The sequence below is a fragment of the Aptenodytes forsteri genome, unplaced genomic scaffold (assembly GCF_000699145.1).
Source record: "Aptenodytes forsteri isolate BGI_AS27 unplaced genomic scaffold, ASM69914v1 Scaffold242, whole genome shotgun sequence".
Classification (NCBI taxonomy): domain Eukaryota; kingdom Metazoa; phylum Chordata; class Aves; order Sphenisciformes; family Spheniscidae; genus Aptenodytes; species Aptenodytes forsteri.
Window position 1 is genome coordinate 3,590,791 of NW_008795253.1, and position 20,241 is coordinate 3,611,031.

The 20,241-nt window shown below is 34.2% G+C and overlaps 1 protein-coding gene across 1 annotated transcript in view; it reads left to right on the plus strand.

The window, feature by feature from the left end:
* SLIT2 (slit guidance ligand 2) overlaps positions 1 to 20,241 on the plus strand; it is a 282,933-nt gene that overhangs the window by 243,747 nt on the left and 18,945 nt on the right. Inside the window, exons 28-34 of the mRNA XM_009279136.1 lie at positions 3,114 to 3,238; positions 3,372 to 3,469; positions 4,880 to 5,019; positions 9,091 to 9,117; positions 17,531 to 17,624; positions 19,519 to 19,656; positions 19,759 to 19,999. Of these exons, the coding sequence (XP_009277411.1) occupies positions 3,114 to 3,238; positions 3,372 to 3,469; positions 4,880 to 5,019; positions 9,091 to 9,117; positions 17,531 to 17,624; positions 19,519 to 19,656; positions 19,759 to 19,999 (863 nt within the window). The remainder of the gene's footprint in view (positions 1 to 3,113; positions 3,239 to 3,371; positions 3,470 to 4,879; positions 5,020 to 9,090; positions 9,118 to 17,530; positions 17,625 to 19,518; positions 19,657 to 19,758; positions 20,000 to 20,241) is intronic.

Genomic DNA, 20,241 nt, shown 5'->3' on the forward strand with positions numbered 1-20,241 from the left:
TGGGTGTTTTTTATTTTTTATATGGCCTCTAACAGATTCTCAATCTTTTACTTTTACCTCTTTATCATCCATGCCCTGCTTCTAGAGATTCCAGGGCCTTGTGGTTTTCTGATACCAGGTAAGGTTATAAGTAGATCTGGAATGGGTGATCTGGTTAAGAACGGACCTTCAGACCTTCTGACCTTCCTTTTGTGTACCTCAAGCAGACTTCTTTCCTAAGACACGCATGTTTACTGTTTGTCTTCCCCTTTGATGAATTTACAGCTGACTCTTCATGATATATCATTTAACATATTGTATGAACAGTTTTCTTATTTTAAAAGCCTGGGTTTGAGGTCTGAAAATTATCTAAGATGATTGTTTCCACTGCATTGTACTAAAATCGGTGATTTCATTAGCAGTTTTAGTATAAGTGACTCAGTGTAGATACTGATTTTGAGGCCATATGCAGGAGAGAATAGGAATTCCTGAGTTATAAAAAGTGAGCGCTTAATGTTTTTCTTGCAACAGCTTTCTCTAGAAGCTGATTTTGAGAGGGTTTGTGTCATGTTTTTCTTCAAAAATATTAGATAGCTATGTGTGTGTGTATGTTTGTCAATAAAATATGATTAGTTTTTCACTGTTTACAAAAGAATACTGCTTATTTTTTCTTTTATTTTAAGGACTTTTTTCCAGTTAGGGCTTATTCAAGAATATATATATCTACAATGTGAAAAACTAAGCAATAGGTTATGAACCCAGTTCTTTCATATACAAAGCTTTTAACACATACAAGCAGAAAGAGGAAAGGAACGGTATAGTGCAAATGAAAATAGGTTCCAGAACTGCCTTTCCATTAGACTTCAGTAAAAATATCTGAAACACTTCCATTTTTTGATCTTACAACTGAAGAATGATAAATCTAAATGTTATTTTTTATTGGATACTACATATATAATAGCTTGAAATAAACACTGCACAAAATCAGATACAGTGTTGTTTACTATCTTGTTGAGACTTACGTTCCCATTTTCTGGCTCTGTTTCAGAAGTGAAATTTAGATTGCTAATCCGTTTAGGAAAATAACCTTAGTTACTGAATGTTTTTTAATTCTTGCCAAATAATTAGCATTTTATTGCATAAGAAGTAGAAAAGAGGATATGATGTTCAGAACAAATAGTTGAGGCAAGGAAGCATAGACTTCCAGGCTACAGCACAGTGTTACAATATTTTTTTTTTTTAGTATGTGCCTTATTTTTTTCACAGAACCTCTTAATGTACTCCAGCAATAATCAGCAATAGTCTGGAGTACACAGGCAGGACTTTCTAGATGTTAATTCTGTGGTGTTTGTTTCAACTCTGCTACCTCTGCTGTTTCCTGGTCTAACAGAAATTTTAATCAGGTATAGATTTCTCTTTCAAAATAAGGTAATGAAGACAAGAATAGTCAATGATCCATATAGATTGTGGCTTTGGCAATAAGCATCTTGTCACAGATTACCGTGTTCATCTCTTTGGATTTGCTTGCAAGCTGTGACACAGAAGGATACCAGCAAGTGCAGATTTAATTTTTTTTTTTTTAAAAAAGTCGACCTCTCCCTGTCTAACACCCCCTACTGAATCCTTATATGGATGACTTACATGGCTTATATGGAATCCTTATATGGCTTCCTTCCATGCCAGCTCCGTTACAGTGACTTATCCGAGATTAATTTTGCAAAGAAAAATAAGCAAAGAACGTTAAGAAGTCTAAGCTTAAAAAAACCCCAAACAAACCATATGTCAGTAAAATTGCCCTGTTAGCTTGGAAGACTTTGCAGTCTGGCTCATTTTGAGTAAAACCTGTTACGAAGCAATCAGGTGGTTCCATCAGTAGGTCTCAGGAGTTTGGGTTTTGTGTCTAGTTAGAAGAAATCCCTGGTTATTCCTTAAAATGTACAAATCACCTGTGGATAACTAAAGGTTTTTTTCATAGGTGAAATCTGAAATCAAGCTGGAGGCAGTAATGTCATCAAGCAATAGAGCTGGAGACAGTAGAGAATGTATGTTCATTCTCTTAATAGGCATTTAGCCAAGTCACCCCTGTTTTCTCTTACAGTAATCAATCCTTTGTCTATCACAAAGTGTATGAAAATGAGAATCATTATATACACAGGTGATTTCTAATTTTTAACAAATAACCAGTGATTTCTTTGGTTGTTGTAAAAAAAAAAAAAAAAAAATTGATGGTTCCTAACTTGAAAATTCACCATGAAAAGGCTGTATTAAAATTGTAAAACAACAGAAAAATAAATAAGTATCTAAAAAATATTTATATAATAGGGATAAGATTTATGTAGGCCAAAGCTCTAAGTCTGGTTTCTGAAACTTAAGATTTTGTCAATATTCATTTCTGAATTCTGTCGTTATAATCATTAATATAAGAAACTAGACTGCAAGCATGGCTTGCAGCACTCACTTGCACGTAGATTCATGGTACAGTTTGCATTATTTGTGGGCTCAGCTAATGCAGTAATGCACAGAACTGTGGCTGACTCCATAAGAGAGCAAGGCGCAATACAGAGCTATTTACGATGAGATAGCTTGGACAATGCAATTTACATTACAGCTCACAGATGTTCAGCCAATTTACAGGTAATTTTACCAGTTCATTTTGCCATCTCTGTGATCCTGCAGATAAAAAATAAATTAAAACAAAAATACATTAAAAATAGCATTCTCAGAAAAAGCATCAAAGGCGGGATTGCAAACTGTGATAACCCTTTTTCTCATAGGCAATTTTTACCCCCTAAAGAGTCAAAAGCTGAAATTGTATCTTCATTTTGTCAATACAAACTGGAGGTAATTATCATGGATCAAAACTGTACAGATTTCAGAGAATAGGGATATGGGAATAACTTTGGGGTCAGCTTCTTTTTTTAAAAAAAAGTGATAATTAAACCAAAAATCCAACTCTAAATTTATTTGGTCATGTCACAAGAATTAAGGACAGTCCAGCATTCCATTCATAGAGAAACACCACAAAGTCTAAAACACAAATTTCATTTTAAAATTTAAAGCAACGTGGCAGATATATCCTGTCAAATATAAATTAATAGTTGATTGTTTCTGACTATCAAATTTGTATTTTTAAGGGCCTGTGGATGTTAATATTCTTGCTAAGTGTAACCCCTGTTTATCAAATCCATGTAAAAATGATGGAACCTGCACCAATGATCCAGTTGACTTCTATAGATGTACTTGCCCATATGGTTTCAAGGTAGGTACTGAATGAAGAGGAAAAAGCTTACTGCAGTGGAAGCTTCTCCTTAACAACCTTTAAGTTTTATTTGGCTCCCTTCCACTACTATCTGTATTTTCTTCTTTAATTATAACTGTTGTTCCCTGCATAGGGTCAAGACTGTGATATTCCCATTCATGCTTGCATTAGTAACCCGTGCCACCATGGCGGAACTTGTCATTTGAAAGAAGGAGAAAAAGATGGTTTCTGGTAGGTTGTTCTTAATTGTAATAACAGGATGGAAAACTACTGAGTTTTATATGCTGAAATAATTTTGGTGTTAATCTTTGGGTTCTCTGTGTTTGCTGGTAAGTGCACCACAAAGGCAGATTTTCAGTGCTTGTGAAGTTTTCAGAACATGTTGCCGTCCTTGGAAAGCTTCTAAAGCTTTGAAACTGTTAAAAACAATAACAAATGATTGTGATTAGTTAAGGCATATCAGGTCAAGACAACATAGTATTGACTCCATTATGCTAATTAATAGCTAGCTAGATCCCTGCTGAAAAAATCTCACAATTCATCTGTTGTCATGTGTATTACTTCAACAGACAGCATGTAAATGATAAAATGTAAATCCCAGTGAAACAGAAAATTAATGATTCATTTGAAACTCACTATGCCAGCAGATAAACATGCTGTGAGCATTTTTAATCTTGAGTTATTTAATCGCACAGTACAATTACTCCAGATGTACTTCATGAATTATGAAATAAAGTTCATTAGCATTCTTATGTGAACTTATTAGTCATTTAATAATCTACACCTCAAGCTTGTTAGAAATGACACTTCAAAAAGATACAATTCATTATCCTGCAACTCATTATGACATTATTCTTATTTTTTAATCCAGATTCTGTCCAAAGATTAAATAGTTTTCCGTTAAAAATTAAGCGTATACATCTTAATACTATGCCTCTAGAATTTAAAGTGACAGTCATGTCTCAGAATTTGACCTTTTTCATTTATTTGTTTAAACGCTACATATTTTGAAAATCAAAGCAATCTTATAATCAAAGCCACAGAAATTATACATACTGCATATTACAGGAAAATGTATGTGTAGTCATGTTTGAGTGATCTTTCACATATACTATCTATTTTGATGTATTTGTTTTGTATAAACATATGTAAAAGCAAAAAAAATTACTGCTTTGAAGAATTTATACAGGCTTTGTTTTTATATATCAATGCATGTATTGTGCATGGAACGTTAAACAGAGCTTTATATTGGTGCATTTAACTGAATGATAGTGGAGTACTACTATTACATACTAATCCCTGATTCCACAGTCTTTTCCATGTGTTTAAAAAAAAAGGATCACTTTCCATAAGAAATATAATCTAATCTTATAATATAAAGGTAGCACGCTTTTCAAAAGGAATGTTCAGTGATTTAATTTAAGAAGCTCCTTAAACTAAATATTAAGGCACAAATTTAGAAGCCTTTTTTCTGTAATTTAAAATCCATAAGCATTTATTACATGGTGTTTTACATTATATCAACCATGTTCCTTTATGGGATAGTGATTATGAATTATTGTACCTCTTAATTATAGAACTTCTTGTCTGGTATCCCCAGCTAAAATGTCCATGCGGTTAGTTTTGTTTTCTGTATTACAGGTGCACTTGTGCAGATGGATTTGAAGGTGAAAACTGTGAAGTAAATGTTGATGACTGTGAAGACAATGATTGTGAGAATAATTCTACTTGCGTGGATGGAATTAATAACTATACTTGCCTTTGTCCACCTGAATATACAGGTAGGAGTATAAGAGAAAGTACAGGTAATTCAAGAATTCCTAGCAGAACAGTAATTTTTTTCAGTTTGTAGGTGAATTAGTAGTTACTCTACAATTGACTTAAAGCCAGGTTTCCCTCCGTATTTCTCTCCTATATGTTTTGTAGTCAAAAGTCGACTTAATGCCCACTCATTAATTCTTTTGTTAGTTTTGAAATTACAGCATTTTGATATTTAAAAGATCATTCAAAATGTGTCCCTCCCTACTGTTTACCTAACCCAGACACCCCAATGAAGAACCTCCGTAGCTGTAGAAATCTGAAAAATACTCTGCTTTTATCCTGTATAACTCATACTACTAACAGGGCAGACAAGGATCTGTCTGTGCCAGTAGGGAATTGAATTTGGCACCCCTGGATGCTGTCCTGCCCTCCATTAGAAATATTAATGCAGAGTGTGATGCTTTCTGTTCTAGCACAAAAAAAAAAAGCAAAAATCATTAGAAAGTGTCTAATTATTTGTTTCTATCAGTTGCAGTCAGGCCAAAGCATTCCCCTCTTATTGATACAGAGGGTCTCTTGCTTGCTGTAATCATCTCTGTGGGAGTGGAGGATAGTTAGAACAGCAACACTGGAGAACAAGAAGTAGGATCTATTGTTTACATTGATCTGTTTTATAGTTTTTCTAACTAGACAGATCTATTTTCTGCCAGCTAGTTGACCACTAGGAGAACACAGAGCTTGAATTCACAAAACTATGATTTGAAATGCATAAAAAAGAAATGTAAAATCCACCATAACTTGGGAATTAACTCTACTCAGTCATCCTGTATCTTTACCTTAATCAATCCTATTGCCTCTGTCCAATGAGTTTTTCACTATCCTCAGGGAGCACTAAATTTGAGCTCTGGAAAACTGGGAGGAGAGGTGAACTCCTGAATTAATTTAATTTATTGAAAACATAGCTAACTCCTTTTTAATCCAAGCTATTTCCATCATCAGTTCTACAACCTATTGGATTGCTCAGATGTTTTAGGGTATTCAAATTTAAAGTCAATATTTAAATCTTGGAAACCCACAGTGAGTTAAGATGATAGAACACAGGTATAAGAAATACAATTTCATAATCTAATATATGTATTCATCCAGTACTTATGCTGGGTAAATGTTTGGTAGAAATTTCCCCATATAGCATAAGCTACAATACCTACAGCAATACAGGTTAAAAGTATAAGTAGCCAGAATAAGGCATTTAATAAGTGGATGGTCCACATCTGGAAGAACAGACATAATCTGCTTAGACAAAATACTGTTTTGCCAAGTACTGATACCTTAGTACCTAAAAGCAATTGACAATCCAAGCCTTAGAAACAAATAATAGGTAACAGCATCAATAAGTAGAGACAGGTGTTTGCTATTTCTCCTATAACTATATTTCAGCTATATGCGAGTCAAGCTTCAGCTCCCCTGGGATCAACTGCTATCTCCTTTAAAAATGTGAACAGATATTCTACTGTGTAGGCTGGAAGAAAGCAAACCAAAGTCACATCAGTCCAGTATTCCTGTTCAGTGGCTTCATGCTAAGAGGTTTCATGTATCTATTAGATAGTAGACAATTCATTTGCACGTACGTTCCTCCTCTGCAGCTTTGCAGGTGTTTTTACCTGTGTCGTTCATTTCTTCATTTTCCACGTTGCTCTAGATGCATTTAACTGCTCGAGTCAATAGCTTGCTGTATTCACAGTATGCCATGGGAAGGACTGTTTTGTATTAAATATCCATGGAGTGGATACAAAGGTTTGTTTATATGTGCTAGCCTAAAACTTCGATTAAGTGTGCCTGTTGCATTTCTGTAGTATTGTAGTTGAAATGTACATTTTACATTTACAATTGAAACAGCAATTGTAGGATTTCTCTATAAATCTGTATGGTTAGAGCAAAAAGGAGAGCATAAACATCGGTAACATTTTTGATGTTTGTATTGCAGTTGTGCTTCTTCAGTCAAACTACAAGAAAGTGTATTTTTTAATTTGATTCATAATTGTGCATGATTCTAAAAGGAAAATACTGTGAGTTTACATGGAAAGTGGTTTTGTTTGCTAACTGTAATTCTTTCAGAAAAAGAGATTTGCTTTTACAGATGCAATGCCTACTCATAATCGCTACTGAAGTCAGTAGGTCATGTGAGCAGGTGAGAATCTTCTCACCAGCTCTAAAATAAATCAAAACAATCTACTTGTAATCAGTAAGTTTAGCTGTTCTGGTTTTTAAAAAATGTTGAGAATTTACAGTATCTCATCAGATTTTTTCAACACCTTACCAAAAACAAAGACATGTATTTTTTTAAACATACAACACCAGAGCCTCAACTCATATTATAGCTAAGTTGGGCAAAAATTGTAGCAAAAGTTCAGGTTTTTCATTCCACAGGATACAGTACAGAATTCTACAATATACTATCCTTCTTACAGAGCATCTGAGGGTAGGACATAATGTGTGAGATCCTAAGTCATTTTTGAGATTAATTGTAAAGAGAAAATATAAAACATTGAGCTAGTCGAGGGGTCTTCACATCTGTCATCTTTGATCTTGCATAATAATTAAGTAACCTTCAGTGTTAAGAATTAGACTGACAGTAGTCTGGACACATCAGGATCTAGAAATGGTAGTGTTCAGAATATAAAGTAATCTTACAGTGTGTATGAGGTACCAAATTATTTATAGGATTTTTTTTCTCTGGCCTATAGCCTGATTTGAAAGATAAGTTGCAGAATCCCTGTCCAGTATGAATACAGTGATTTTCATGAGGAACTTTGTAAACATTTGGATTTTGGTATCTGTTCTAACAGGTTAAAACCAGATATGCAAATTGCTAATGTGTTTTTTTATGAAAGGTATTTATCACTAAATGAATTCATGTACTAGCTGGGCAAAAGTAGGTTAACGATCAGGAAAACAGGCTATATATTCAGTAGGTAAAAAGATTTTTAAATTCAAAGATACTTATCTCTAGCTCAAAAAGTCCCTGAGCTGTAAGTTGCTGGAGATTGGGACAGTATACATACCAGGAAAATACCACTGTAGGCTTGTCCTGTTCTCTTTTAATTCTGTTGGCAATACTTCAAATTGTCTGTGTTCACGATGTCACAGCATATATGTACTGAATGTGGAAGTGCACCAGCCCAGAATATTTTTCTGGGTGAATGGTTATCTGCAAATATGCTTTACATTTCAGTAGCACAGTATAAGGAAGAAGTCAGCTGAAACCTGATGGTATGAAATGTAAATCATTCTTCTTTAAAGTTTTATTTTCATGTGGAAGGCTTGTTAGGATCTCAAATTAACTCTGAAAATGCATACAAAAACTACGAAAAATATTATAAAGAATGTTGCAGTGCAAAACCAGTCACTTTTTGACTTTTCTAGCAATCCCTTGAAAATTGACACTTCTCACGTACGCAGTGTTGATTTAAAAACAAACAAAAAAGCTTATTATTTTGTTGCTTAAGAATCAGGAATCCATTTTTCTCTGCCTCAATGAAGTTTTACAATTACCTCCACAGTTACAGGTGGAAAGACAAAGAATGGTATTTGCACTATACTATGAGCTTTCTTAAGATCACAGACTCTAACTCTGAAACAACAGTAAGCAAATGGAATCAGCGGACGCTCAGAGTGTCTGATGAAACCTTGAGAAATAAAACATTTAAAATATCTCACTATGTCCTGCACTCTTTAACCTTGCTATTCTCTTAACATTATCATCTCCTTTATTTTAACCTCAGTCTAGTAAACTTCAGGTCATTTTATGTACATTCTGTAGATTACAGATGATCATTTCTCTTGCTCATTATCATCAGTCATTAGATCACAGATCTAATTGATCCAGAAGTAAAACCTTTCTTATGCCACCAGCGGCATGCACTTCTTACCTTTTCTGTTTGTTTTGCTCTGCTGTAGGTGAGACTCTGAAGCTTGCTTCATTTTGCTATATCAACCTCTCTGCTGCTATAGTTGTGCATTAGCTTAATGTGCTATGCTGTTGTATTACAATGTAAAAAGTCTCTTGTCTCTTCTGTCTTTGTCACTGCAAGCTGCTAATCTGAATGAAGTGGAAAAAGGTCAGTTGTCTTTTAAGCCTATTTTCACTTACTTTGGTTTCTCACTTTCCTTTCCTTAAAGGTGCATGGATTTCAGTTCTTAAAAATGATCAAATAAATCGTATATAGATATAATTTAGAAAGCTCACTGCAAATCCTCAAACTAGGCACTTGGCTCTTGCTGTGAATACATGTCAGAAGAATGTTGTGGAAAATGCAGATCGCCATGCAGGAGTACTTTAATACTACCTTCATTGTCTTTTTTTCAGATGTATTAAAAATCTGTGCAGCCACTGATAGGACTAACAAAAAAGTTTACATGGTGATCTTCTGAAGTCTTTATTCTCATCACCTTAAAGACATACCTTGATCCTGTTCTAATGTATTCTCTGTTTTATAGCACTGTTTTGCTTTAATTTCTTTGTTAGATTATGGTACTAGAAAATATGCTGGAGTATAAAATGGCAATCTTGCTCATCATTTCTGTGGCCTTTTTTTGCTGTAAATATCTAGAGAATCTGAAATGACAACATTAAGCTGAGGCTATGGTACAAGAAGGGTAATAGTGGAGGGATTTATGACACTAACTTTGGGTATTCCTGGGTTGTTGTTTTTGTTTTTTAAGTTTCTGCCTAACACCTATCTCATTAACAGAGATAAACCATCCTCTGAACAATCTGATCATCTATACAATCTGAGAGCTAACATAATCATGACGACATATTTATGAAGTTACATACTTAGTTTTAAAAGCAAATGAATCATCTTGTAGTGTATTTGCCATTAATTTGATAAACATATTGTGCAGTCTATACAGCAATATAATATTTCACTAGTAATAAAAATATTTTCATTATCCATGAAATAGCATGTTGAGCAAGGCTGTAATTATACCATCTATGTTGATTAATTTAGACGTCTGATGAGTAATTCTTACAACTTAAACTCAGAGCCTAAATTCTCTCTGTAACTGATGGAGAGAACAAGACATTTCCAGAAAGTGATTCCATCCACAGGTGTTCCATGCTTAAATCTGTATTCCATTTAGATATGTTGCCATATTTGCATTTTATTATTACTTATGTGGACAGCAAAGATAGCCTCCTGTTTTTCTTTCCCCTTGTCACTTCCTAAGTTATTTTTTCTACATTGTTCTGTTACTATCCCAGTATGAAACTGGTTGGTTTTATAAAAGAGTACTTCTCCCTAGAAAAACTAGAAAAAGTGGAAAAAAAAAATGCAGATTACAATAACTAGTTTAACATCTGTGATTCATGGATAAAATTTTGCTTTGTCACTGATTTCCAGTAGTGTAAATTACAGAATTTTAGGATTTACTTCCGGAAATTAAAAGAAAAACTAAATTTCTCTATGTTCAAAAAATAGCTTTTCAAATGGCATGTAAAGGGTAGATGCTACTATGAAGAGATTCAAGTCTCCATTTCAAGTTGAAGCAGCTGTTACCTGTGTATAATTAGTCTTGCTGATAGTTTAAATGTCTTTAAATGTGATTAAAGGTAGAAAGGCAATGAATCCTAAACAGAACCGTAGTCACTGTAAATGTATTACACAAGTGTGAACTATAACATATTAAAATTACTGATTATATCAAGAACAAATTTCTCACAAACGAATTATCAAACACCCAGGGGATGTGAACTAAGTTCAGCACCAAAATTAAGCAGATGTGTATGTGATACACACTTGTATTAGCTTGCCAGCTGAACATGAAAGTTATTAATGGTCTATATGTTGCTTGGAGGATCAGTCAGTTTTATCATGCCAGACATCTTTTTAATTGTGACAGTAGTAGGAAAAAAAAAAAGGGATAATTTTGAGTAATCATCTCAGTTTAGGCAAGCTCTAGACACAGCTATATATATTTTTATACATTTCAAAACTTCATTACATGGCCTTCTTGCTACTACAATAAAGGAGTTGAGTTACTACTTTCAATTCACTTGGTAATCAAATAAGTACCTGCCTAAAATTTAAGCATGCAAGTAATCAAATCATGTCATATCAAACTTGATAAAAAGTTCAATTATTTCATTAAATCAGGATCACAATCCTCATTCTTGTAAGAACTACACATAAGTGTTATAGCTTCTTAGAATAAAGAGATACCTTTGCTACTTTTGTCTTTCATCACTCATTGTAAAATTTTCTGTTTCATCTAGCTTAATACACTTCAAATGACTATTCTATATTAAAAGCTGGAGTATTAAAGTAATTTTACTGCTTTTTCCTAAAGGGGGAATACACATTATATCCTTGGCAAGCTGAGCTACCTGCTACTAGTTTGATCACTGCCATTACTGATTCTGGTCTATTATCCATCCTTTCCTTTTCCTTAATTGTCTTAAAGCTTACCTGCCTTAAAGTTACTAGTTCTTTGTTGTTGCCGAACAGCATATATAAAACAACTAGAAATGTTAAACTAAATAAGCCCCATATTACACTGAGATCCACAAGCATCGTGCATAGATGAACAGACTTAAGCAATGGTGAAAGATAGGAACAGTCCAGCAATGAATCAGATCTAGAATTTGACTTTAAAATTACATTCCAACAAAATGTTCAGATTTGTTTCACATCCTACTGTGACTGTGAACTTTTTTTAATTGTAAGCAACTTTGTCCCTTATATAGTAGATATTTGTATTTGTCTTTTCTGAATAACAAGCTCAAGACTTTAAATAATTTATGTTGTCTACTGTTCATCAAACTCAAGACTTCATAAAAATGCAGCACTTTTCTGTATATAGTTTGTTAAATGGCACTGTCATTTTCCAACCACTCCTACACTCTATTGGCTATTTGAGTCAGAAGTAATGAGATGGAGACCTCCAGTCAAAGACTCAGATAATAATACCTAATTGATAAAACATAAATACTCTAGAAGTTGACTCACAATATATCACAACCAAGCTCAGAAGCTGGAATGGACATATATGTACATGTATAAAATCCTGCTATTCTAGCAATTATCAGTAAGTCTGTAATATATATTTGTTATTTTAGCTTTGGAATAGAGAGTAAGTCTTCTACCAAAAACCTAATTTTGATAATTAAAACTGACCTTTCTTTTGCATTCTGTCTCTAGTTTTTATTCTAATATCATACTCAGCTTTGCTAATACACTAGTGATTTTAAGATTGTTTCTTCAGTAAGCTTGCCTGTAATTAGCAATGTGCTATTATATTCAGAAGCCCATGTCCATTTGTGTTAGAGCTCTCCTCTTCATTCATAAATATAGTGGCTGACATTGCTTTATTTGACTGTATTTTTAATTTATTGCCCAATTATTCAAAATAACGATGTAAATCCTTTTTCACCTCATAGCATTGTTCCTCATTATTTGTTGTACTACGTGTCTTTATATATTGGAAAATCCAGAGTTAAGTTTTTCTATGATTTATACTCTCATCAAGTCATAAAAGTGAGTTAACATACACAGAGGAAATACAAACTGACCTGTGAACCTAGCAATCTTGTAACTTTGGTTAGTTAATCAAGGATTACACACAATTCATCATCAGTATTTAATAGTGTTGTCTGACTGTTTAAGTCTGCATCATCCTCTACATGTACTGGCAAAAACTCAGTAAATATTCCAGTCTTGACCTTGGAGGGTTGTGTTCATTTGGACTGTGCAGACCACGCAGAGTTTGGCTGGTTGCAGTGCTACTCCATACCAGAATGCAGATTCCCTAGATTAATTAAGCAAGATGTCTTATGAAAAGAGTTATTGCTGGTTCTAATTAAACTTTGGAAGCTTTTCGTAGGATTTTCGACACTTTATCCACTGCTTATTTTTAAACAAACTAGTCTGTTGCTTATTTTCCTACATACAGAAATGTTCCCATCTTTTAAAAACATAATTACTTAGCCAAGCTCTTACAGAAGCCTCAGTTACAATATTATTAGATGAATAAAAGTATGTACACACACATTGGTGTCAAGCTTCCTTGAATAGAGACAGTTTCACAATTTTTTTTCATTATTTTGAAGTATGGTTTTTAAAACATTGTATTATGCTTCCCAAATCAGGGAGTTCTCTAACATTTCCTTCCAGTAAAGCCACGGAGCCTACCTTGGTAAATCTGGTATTTCCTTCAATGAGTGTTTCGCTTTCATCACTATCTTTTCATTTCAACAAAATTACTTTCTCCCCTTCACCGTGTCTTAGTTAAATTCTGAATAACACATTGGTTATTCAGTACACTAAAAGAGGTGTTGCTTTACTAGGAAACTATTCTTCAGCAGTTCAGACGCCATGTCACATATTTTTATTTACCGTTTCTATTAACTTTTTTGCAAACAGTTGTATTTTGGTTATGGGAACGCTCCATTCAGAATATAAATCTGTTAACAGTATAACTGAAGACCTTGCACTTGGGTTATGTTGGTTTGTTCTTCTAGTATTTATATTTTCATTCAGAAATTCAGTATCAGATGTACGTATTTTGGATTCCATCTTGAATTTTTCTTGTTTTTCTTTTTACTGATCCTGTGTGCAAGTCTGTCATGAATTCTACTCTTTGTTTATAATGGAAGTTTGTACTTTATGTAAAACTGACTTTTTTGTTCATAGGGTTTTTTACATTATTATTTCACTACATGGACCACCATGTTTACCATGTCCTTTCCTCGATTGCTGTTTCCTTCCCTAGGCTAGTTGCTAATGGACTGTTTAATTGAAGGCTCCCTCCGGTGACATGATTCTGACTTACTTCACAGTGCATACAATTTGCAAATGCAAAGGGAAACTTTCCTTCCTTTTATGCTGTCACAGCACAAAAAGTCCTGTCTTTTAAAGACAAGTGGGTTTTTGAATCACTGTTTCTCTTCTTTTTCAGTCTGTGCACTTTTCTACAGAGTACTCAGATCAAAGTCTGATCATAATATCAAAAATACCTGACAATGTTTGCAAGCCATTTGGCTGCAGTAGGCCTGGTAGTGTAACATTGATCTTACGATTTGAAGTGGACATTTTTCAAAACTGTAAGCCTGTTTCAGACTTAAACTTCCAGTGTGACCCTCAGTCTCTATGCAGGATTCACAGCTATGACTTGGGAATTAAGACTTTTCAAGTGCCCCTGAGCTTTTCATGAGGTGATTCAGCTTTCAGTGTAGTTCAGAAGATATTAGGGCCATCAACCTATGACTACTAAAATGCAGTGTACTCTAACTAAGAAATCATGTATTTTATAAGTACCTGGATGGGGGAGGGGGGTTTAAAAAAATGGACAGGCTTAGACACTACTCAATAAAGCTGTTTGCCACACAAGAAATTTCAGAGGTCTGTGCCAATAATAATCTAAGCCATAGCCCAAATATTATCCTGTAGCAAAATCAATGCCAGTTCAGTAAAGTTGACAGCAATGGTGAGATTGCATGTTCCCATTATGCCAGTCCTAATTTGCGTTTTTCTAGGTATTTTGGGTTTTTTCCACTGAACTTTTACTATGATTCTAACTAGAGACAGCAAACCTCCAGCCCTGCTTGAAAGATAGGATCAATATGTCACTTTCAGAAAGTCTCTGATATACTGTTAGAATTAATAATCTTGGGAATGTTTAGAGGTGTTTTTGTCCAAGTCTTGTAAGCACTGAACAGCCATATTTTTATTATTTGTAATTGGGGTGTCATATATTTTGCAGTTCTGCATGTAATTTAATATAGAATATATGCCATAATAAGATATTTGTATGGGGGTGTGTGTGTATATATATGCATATATACACATATACATAGGCACATATATACATTTCTAAGCCATAGGAATGTGTATAGACTAGGTTAAAAAAACAGTGATTTTTGCTTACTCTACTCCAAGTTCCTGAAAATCTGAATTCTCTGTTCCCGTATTTATATATCACTCTTAAATGTTGCTGGCCTTTAAACGGATTTCAGCTATTACATCAAGTTCTGCAAATTTACTAAATGCTATGTGAAGAATTACTTCCTCTCAGATATGTCTTTGTTTGAACAAAACCCTTTGAAAAGAGAAAGGGGTCTGGTTTTTGTTTGATATATCGTGGGATGCAAAGAATCCCTGGTATTTCAGGATTCTTTTTGCACTGACCTAGTCATAACAGTTGCACATTTCCAGACTAAGACCATTGAGAGTCTGAAGAGGCTTTGAGGATAGAATTAAAATCCTTTGTATTAGTCATCTTCAGTGGCCTGCATTTGATCTTCATTCAGTTTCCTACGTATATTGACTAAGTCACATTGTTACTGACAGTTTTCCTGAGGACGCCTGTGCTTGAAGGCCATTTTCTTGTGTTAACTCAAAGCTTTATTTGGTTTTGTAGGGAAAATGCACTACTTGCAAACTGGTAATGTGCTGTCAATTTTTAATTTTTTTTTTTTTAAATCTTTGTGTAGAACAAGTCTGGATCTTTAGGATGGCTGCAAAGTACTTGTCTAGGTGGTTTTGGCTTCTCCTCTCATTTTTGAAGTTGTAAAGGTCCAATGTGTTATCACAGCATACATGTTTCAGATGTGTTTTTATCCAGCATAACCATCTTTGGCTCTGGTTCAGTTTTGCCTTTTTCTCTGTCCTTGCTTTAATGTAGACTGTTCCTCAACTCTTCTAAGTTTTTGTTTATTTGTCCATCATTTGAAATAAGTTTTATATACCCTAAGAGGTAAGTCCTGGAAATAATGTCTCAGGTCCTGCGTATTCAGTATTCATATTCACGATACGCAGTTTTAAACACTAGTGTGTAAGCACACTTGTTGTGGAAAGGACAAATTTCTCTGGAGGATCAGTTGAACCTGTAAAAAAAAAAGACAAATAGACTTTTAACCATCTACTGTTGCTTCCAGAGAAGCCCGTGTAAGCAAGAAGGCAGCTTCTGTGTGGTACTAGGCACTTGGCAAGGAGCAGTGTAAAATGTCAGAAACCTTATTGCTTAATGACAGTAGTAGCTGATGAGCTGATACACGTGCACACACATGCGTGTGTATTCTGGAAGACATCTTCATTCATATACTCTCTCCAAAATCTCCATTCCAATGTTGTTATCCTATACCTTTCTCCCTTTTTCCAATCTACCTGTTCCTGATTCTACCCGAATTGTGTCCCTAAATGGTCTGTCCTTCTTTCCCCATACTGTATTCATGGTGGTGCTGTCCTTATCCTCAGTACTGTGTTAACAGTTACAGGAAAGAGGTGAAGCCGTTATATGCTATTTTAATCTCCAGCAGGTACTGATTCTTCAGCTAACTACGCTGCGGGCCACTACCACACGCAGATAACTAAAACTGAGGGATGCCAAATATTGTGCCTCTTTGAAGGAAAGCTCAGCTTGAGCAGTGAAAGTATCTGCTCATCCACCGCTATCTTCTGCTCTTTTCTTCCTCATTTTGGTGTACAGTTCTACTTCTCTTTGCTCACTAGCTCATCTTTTATTACTTGACAAATGACAAGGGGCAACCCTACTCCTTCCATAGTTTTAGGGCCTGATAGACCTGTGAGTCCCTAAATTCAGCAGGCACAGGGTTTACACCTGTTGATTATGCATATATTCTTCATACGGATGCTGGAATAAGTATATCTATCTTACAAACCAGTGATAAACTTCGCGAGTGCACTATTCATGGTATCTTCTGATGAGTTAGTCCAGGAACAAGACATCGTTGATCTGTTTATATACCTGTAAGCATTTCCTTGTCATAAAGTTGCAAATGAAATAATATTTTAATCATATTAAAATATTTTCTAGATTATACAGCCCATGTTGGAAATTAGATCCACTGTTAGGCCTCTAGCAGCAGGGAAGGGTAGACATTTGACACAGATTTTTTTTTTTCTTTTCTTTTCACAGAACAGGTTATAGATAATTATGGAACATTAACAAATGCAAAAATTGGAGAATCATATTTAAGAAAAAGTAGAAAGCAAGTTTTCATTTTGGGTTAATTAGAATTGTATGACATGCAGTGATACTAACAGGGTTTTTTTCAGGTAATAGATTACTTATAGTGCAAATCTGGGTATTTCTGTGTGTAATGAGCTTAGAAATAAATAAGAGAAAAGCATATTGATGGCTTGTTTGTCCTGGTGAGAAGAAATTCAATCACTAGTGTTTTCCTGTACAGCAGAGCTAGATAAATATTGTAAAAGAAAAAATATTTTTTCATAAAATTATCATTTATATCTATGGATACATGATTGACATTGAACTAATTTTTTTTCCATAAAGGACATATCAGAAAGATTAGTATTTATTGCTATTACTTATTTATTAATATTTATTTATTTATTAGTATTTATTATAAATGTAGTATTTATTATTATATCATGAAGTATGCATTTTTCAGTTTAACAAAAGTTGTAGCAGTTACTTTTAAAATAGAAACAGCTATTTTCAGGTCACTGTAATATTTTCACTGAATTGACAGCATACATTATATTTCAGGTGAGCTCTGTGAGGAGAAACTAGATTTCTGTGCTCAAAACCTGAATCCTTGCCAGCATGACTCAAAGTGTATCTTGACACCCAAAGGATACAAGTAAGTCTAAAATATTGTCACAGTCCAACTGAGTCTAAATTTCTATTTTTTTTATCCTGCTTAACTTCTTTTGTTTTAGTGGAAGCAAATTCTATTCTCAAAATACTAATTTCAGTTATTATCAAGCATTATGGCAGAATAGGCCGTTATTTTCATGTAGATCTACATTATTATCTTAACTATGTTTTACTGAATTTTACTGATCCTTAACAGTTCTTATTCCAGTCAGATTTTAAATAAGAACGCAGAGTAGAGCAGTTAGTCTATGTGACAGTCTATACAAAACCCTTTTAGTAGCTTGGACAGTAGGAAAATAATTGCATTTAATTGAAGTGGAATAATTATACTGCTTTCTGAGAAGTAATTGTGAAAGAGATTATTAGGAAGGCACTCCGGAAGGTACAAACTAAAGAATTCCATCCCCAGGATAACTAATCTTTAATTACACCATATCCTTCTCATAATTAATTAGTATGCACTATTTAAAGTGGTTTTAATAGGTTTTAGGTTAATAAATATGTGAAACTTGCAACTTTCAATTGTTGTCTTAAGCACCTGTTTTATGTACAGTATGTGCTTGTGCTGAAATCAGATTATTTATTATTCCTACTACTGAGAAAATGACATTTTATTTAAAATATGGCAAAAGATAGTCAAATATATTAAATATTCAAATGAACATGAAATGAAGTTGGTAGTTTTCAACTGGAAAATAGAAAACTTGTTGGATTTAAGTTGTTATGTGTTATGTTTATTTTCTGCATGCCACTTGAGTAAACCTAGTTTGGCATCTTATACTTTACTGCCTAGTTCATTAATCTTCCATGTTACTTTCTGAGATTTTAAATCAGAAAGTAGCACACGCAGTAAATTCAAGCATGTATCTCACTTAGTCAGCTTTTTAATAGCGTGCTTTATATTCTTTTTTCACTTTTCTTATTCGTATATGTTGAATAAAAGTTGAGACATTTGATTGAAGTACTTAATTTAAAGTTACACAGCTATTTAAAATCACTCTTGGCACTTTAGAGCAAATTTTAGATACTAAAACAAACAACACCAAGGAGGGAACCACAAGACCTAATGAAATCAATTACATACATCTTAATTCAAAAAAATAAAATCATGTGGATGCATGAATTTGTAATCTTTTCCATTCATTTTTCACAGAGTTCTGGGCATTCACTCAGTCTAATATACAAGAATTCCCTGAAGAAATGCCACTAGCATTAACAATGAGAGTTGTATGGGGGGGCAGAGGAAGGGAAACACACATTACATACTGTCTTGAGGATATGCTGTTTCTAGTTCAGTGGGGGCCCGGGGAGGGCAGAGGATGTGTTCTGAGACTTCTGTTAGTTCACTAACCATGGAGCTATTTATAGTAAATCAGGCTGGTGGAACTTCAAGGGGAAAAATTTATGCATAACCTCTAAACTGTATAAATGGAGCATTGGTCCATTCATAGCTGTTCAGTTGACAAAGAAAATACCCATCAGTATAATACAAGCCTTGGATTATTTGTCTTGGTTTCAGCAACTAAGCATATTGATTATTTTTAGTGTTCACAACCACTTACAACATCCCGTAACATTCTGCATTACTCATAAATTCCAAGAACAACTGTCAAAATGATTCATGAGGGCTCTCTAGATTTAAACCACAATTCTTCAATATAATGGCAGATGAGTAACCATGTGTAACTAGCAAACCTGTATTCATTACATATGTAGATTCCCCATATAACATGATTAAGCTACATAGTCTTTACACACAAAGTCACAGTAATGCATTTTTTCTTGAGTTTTAAACAATTCGGTAGTTCCTTAACTTTGTCATAAGCACACTGTATTAAAAGGCACTGTGCTATCCCACTTCCTTTCCTGTTTCACAGATGTGATTGCACACCTGGATATGTAGGTGAGCATTGTGATATTGACTTTGATGACTGCCAGGACAACAAATGTAAAAATGGAGCGCAGTGTACTGATGCAGTTAATGGATATACATGCGTTTGCCCAGAAGGATACAGGTGAGAAAGATCTGAAGACAGTACAAACCTGTATGTCATTTGTCAAAGTTGCCTTTTTTTTTTTTTTTTTTGGAAATACTAATTTTTTCTGTTTGTATTTAGTGGCTTGTTTTTTGGGTTTTCTCCACCAAAGGGTCTACCTCGCACCAGCCCTTGTGATAATTATGAATGTCAAAATGGAGCCCAGTGTATCATAAAAGAGAGTGAACCAATCTGTCAATGTTTATCAGGCTACCAGGGTGAGAAATGTGAAAAGCTGATCAGTATAAACTTCGTCAACAAAGAATCCTATCTACAAATCCCTTCAGCTAAGATACGCCCCCAAACCAATATCACTCTACAGGTAAGACTGTTTGTGTTGCAGATTCTGATCTGGAAAGGAGTGCAAGTGACTTTTCATGGTGTGGAAAATTAGCCAAAGTTGTCATTGGCTCACTTAAAGAGCTTTTCACAGTTTGAGCTAAAAATCTAGAAGAGTCACTGGAATAACTCTATATTCATATTGAAGTAGATGGGCTTATTAATAGGAAGAGAAAGAATTTTGTCAGGTTGTCCTTCAAGGAAGAATTTTATAGTGAAGTAACA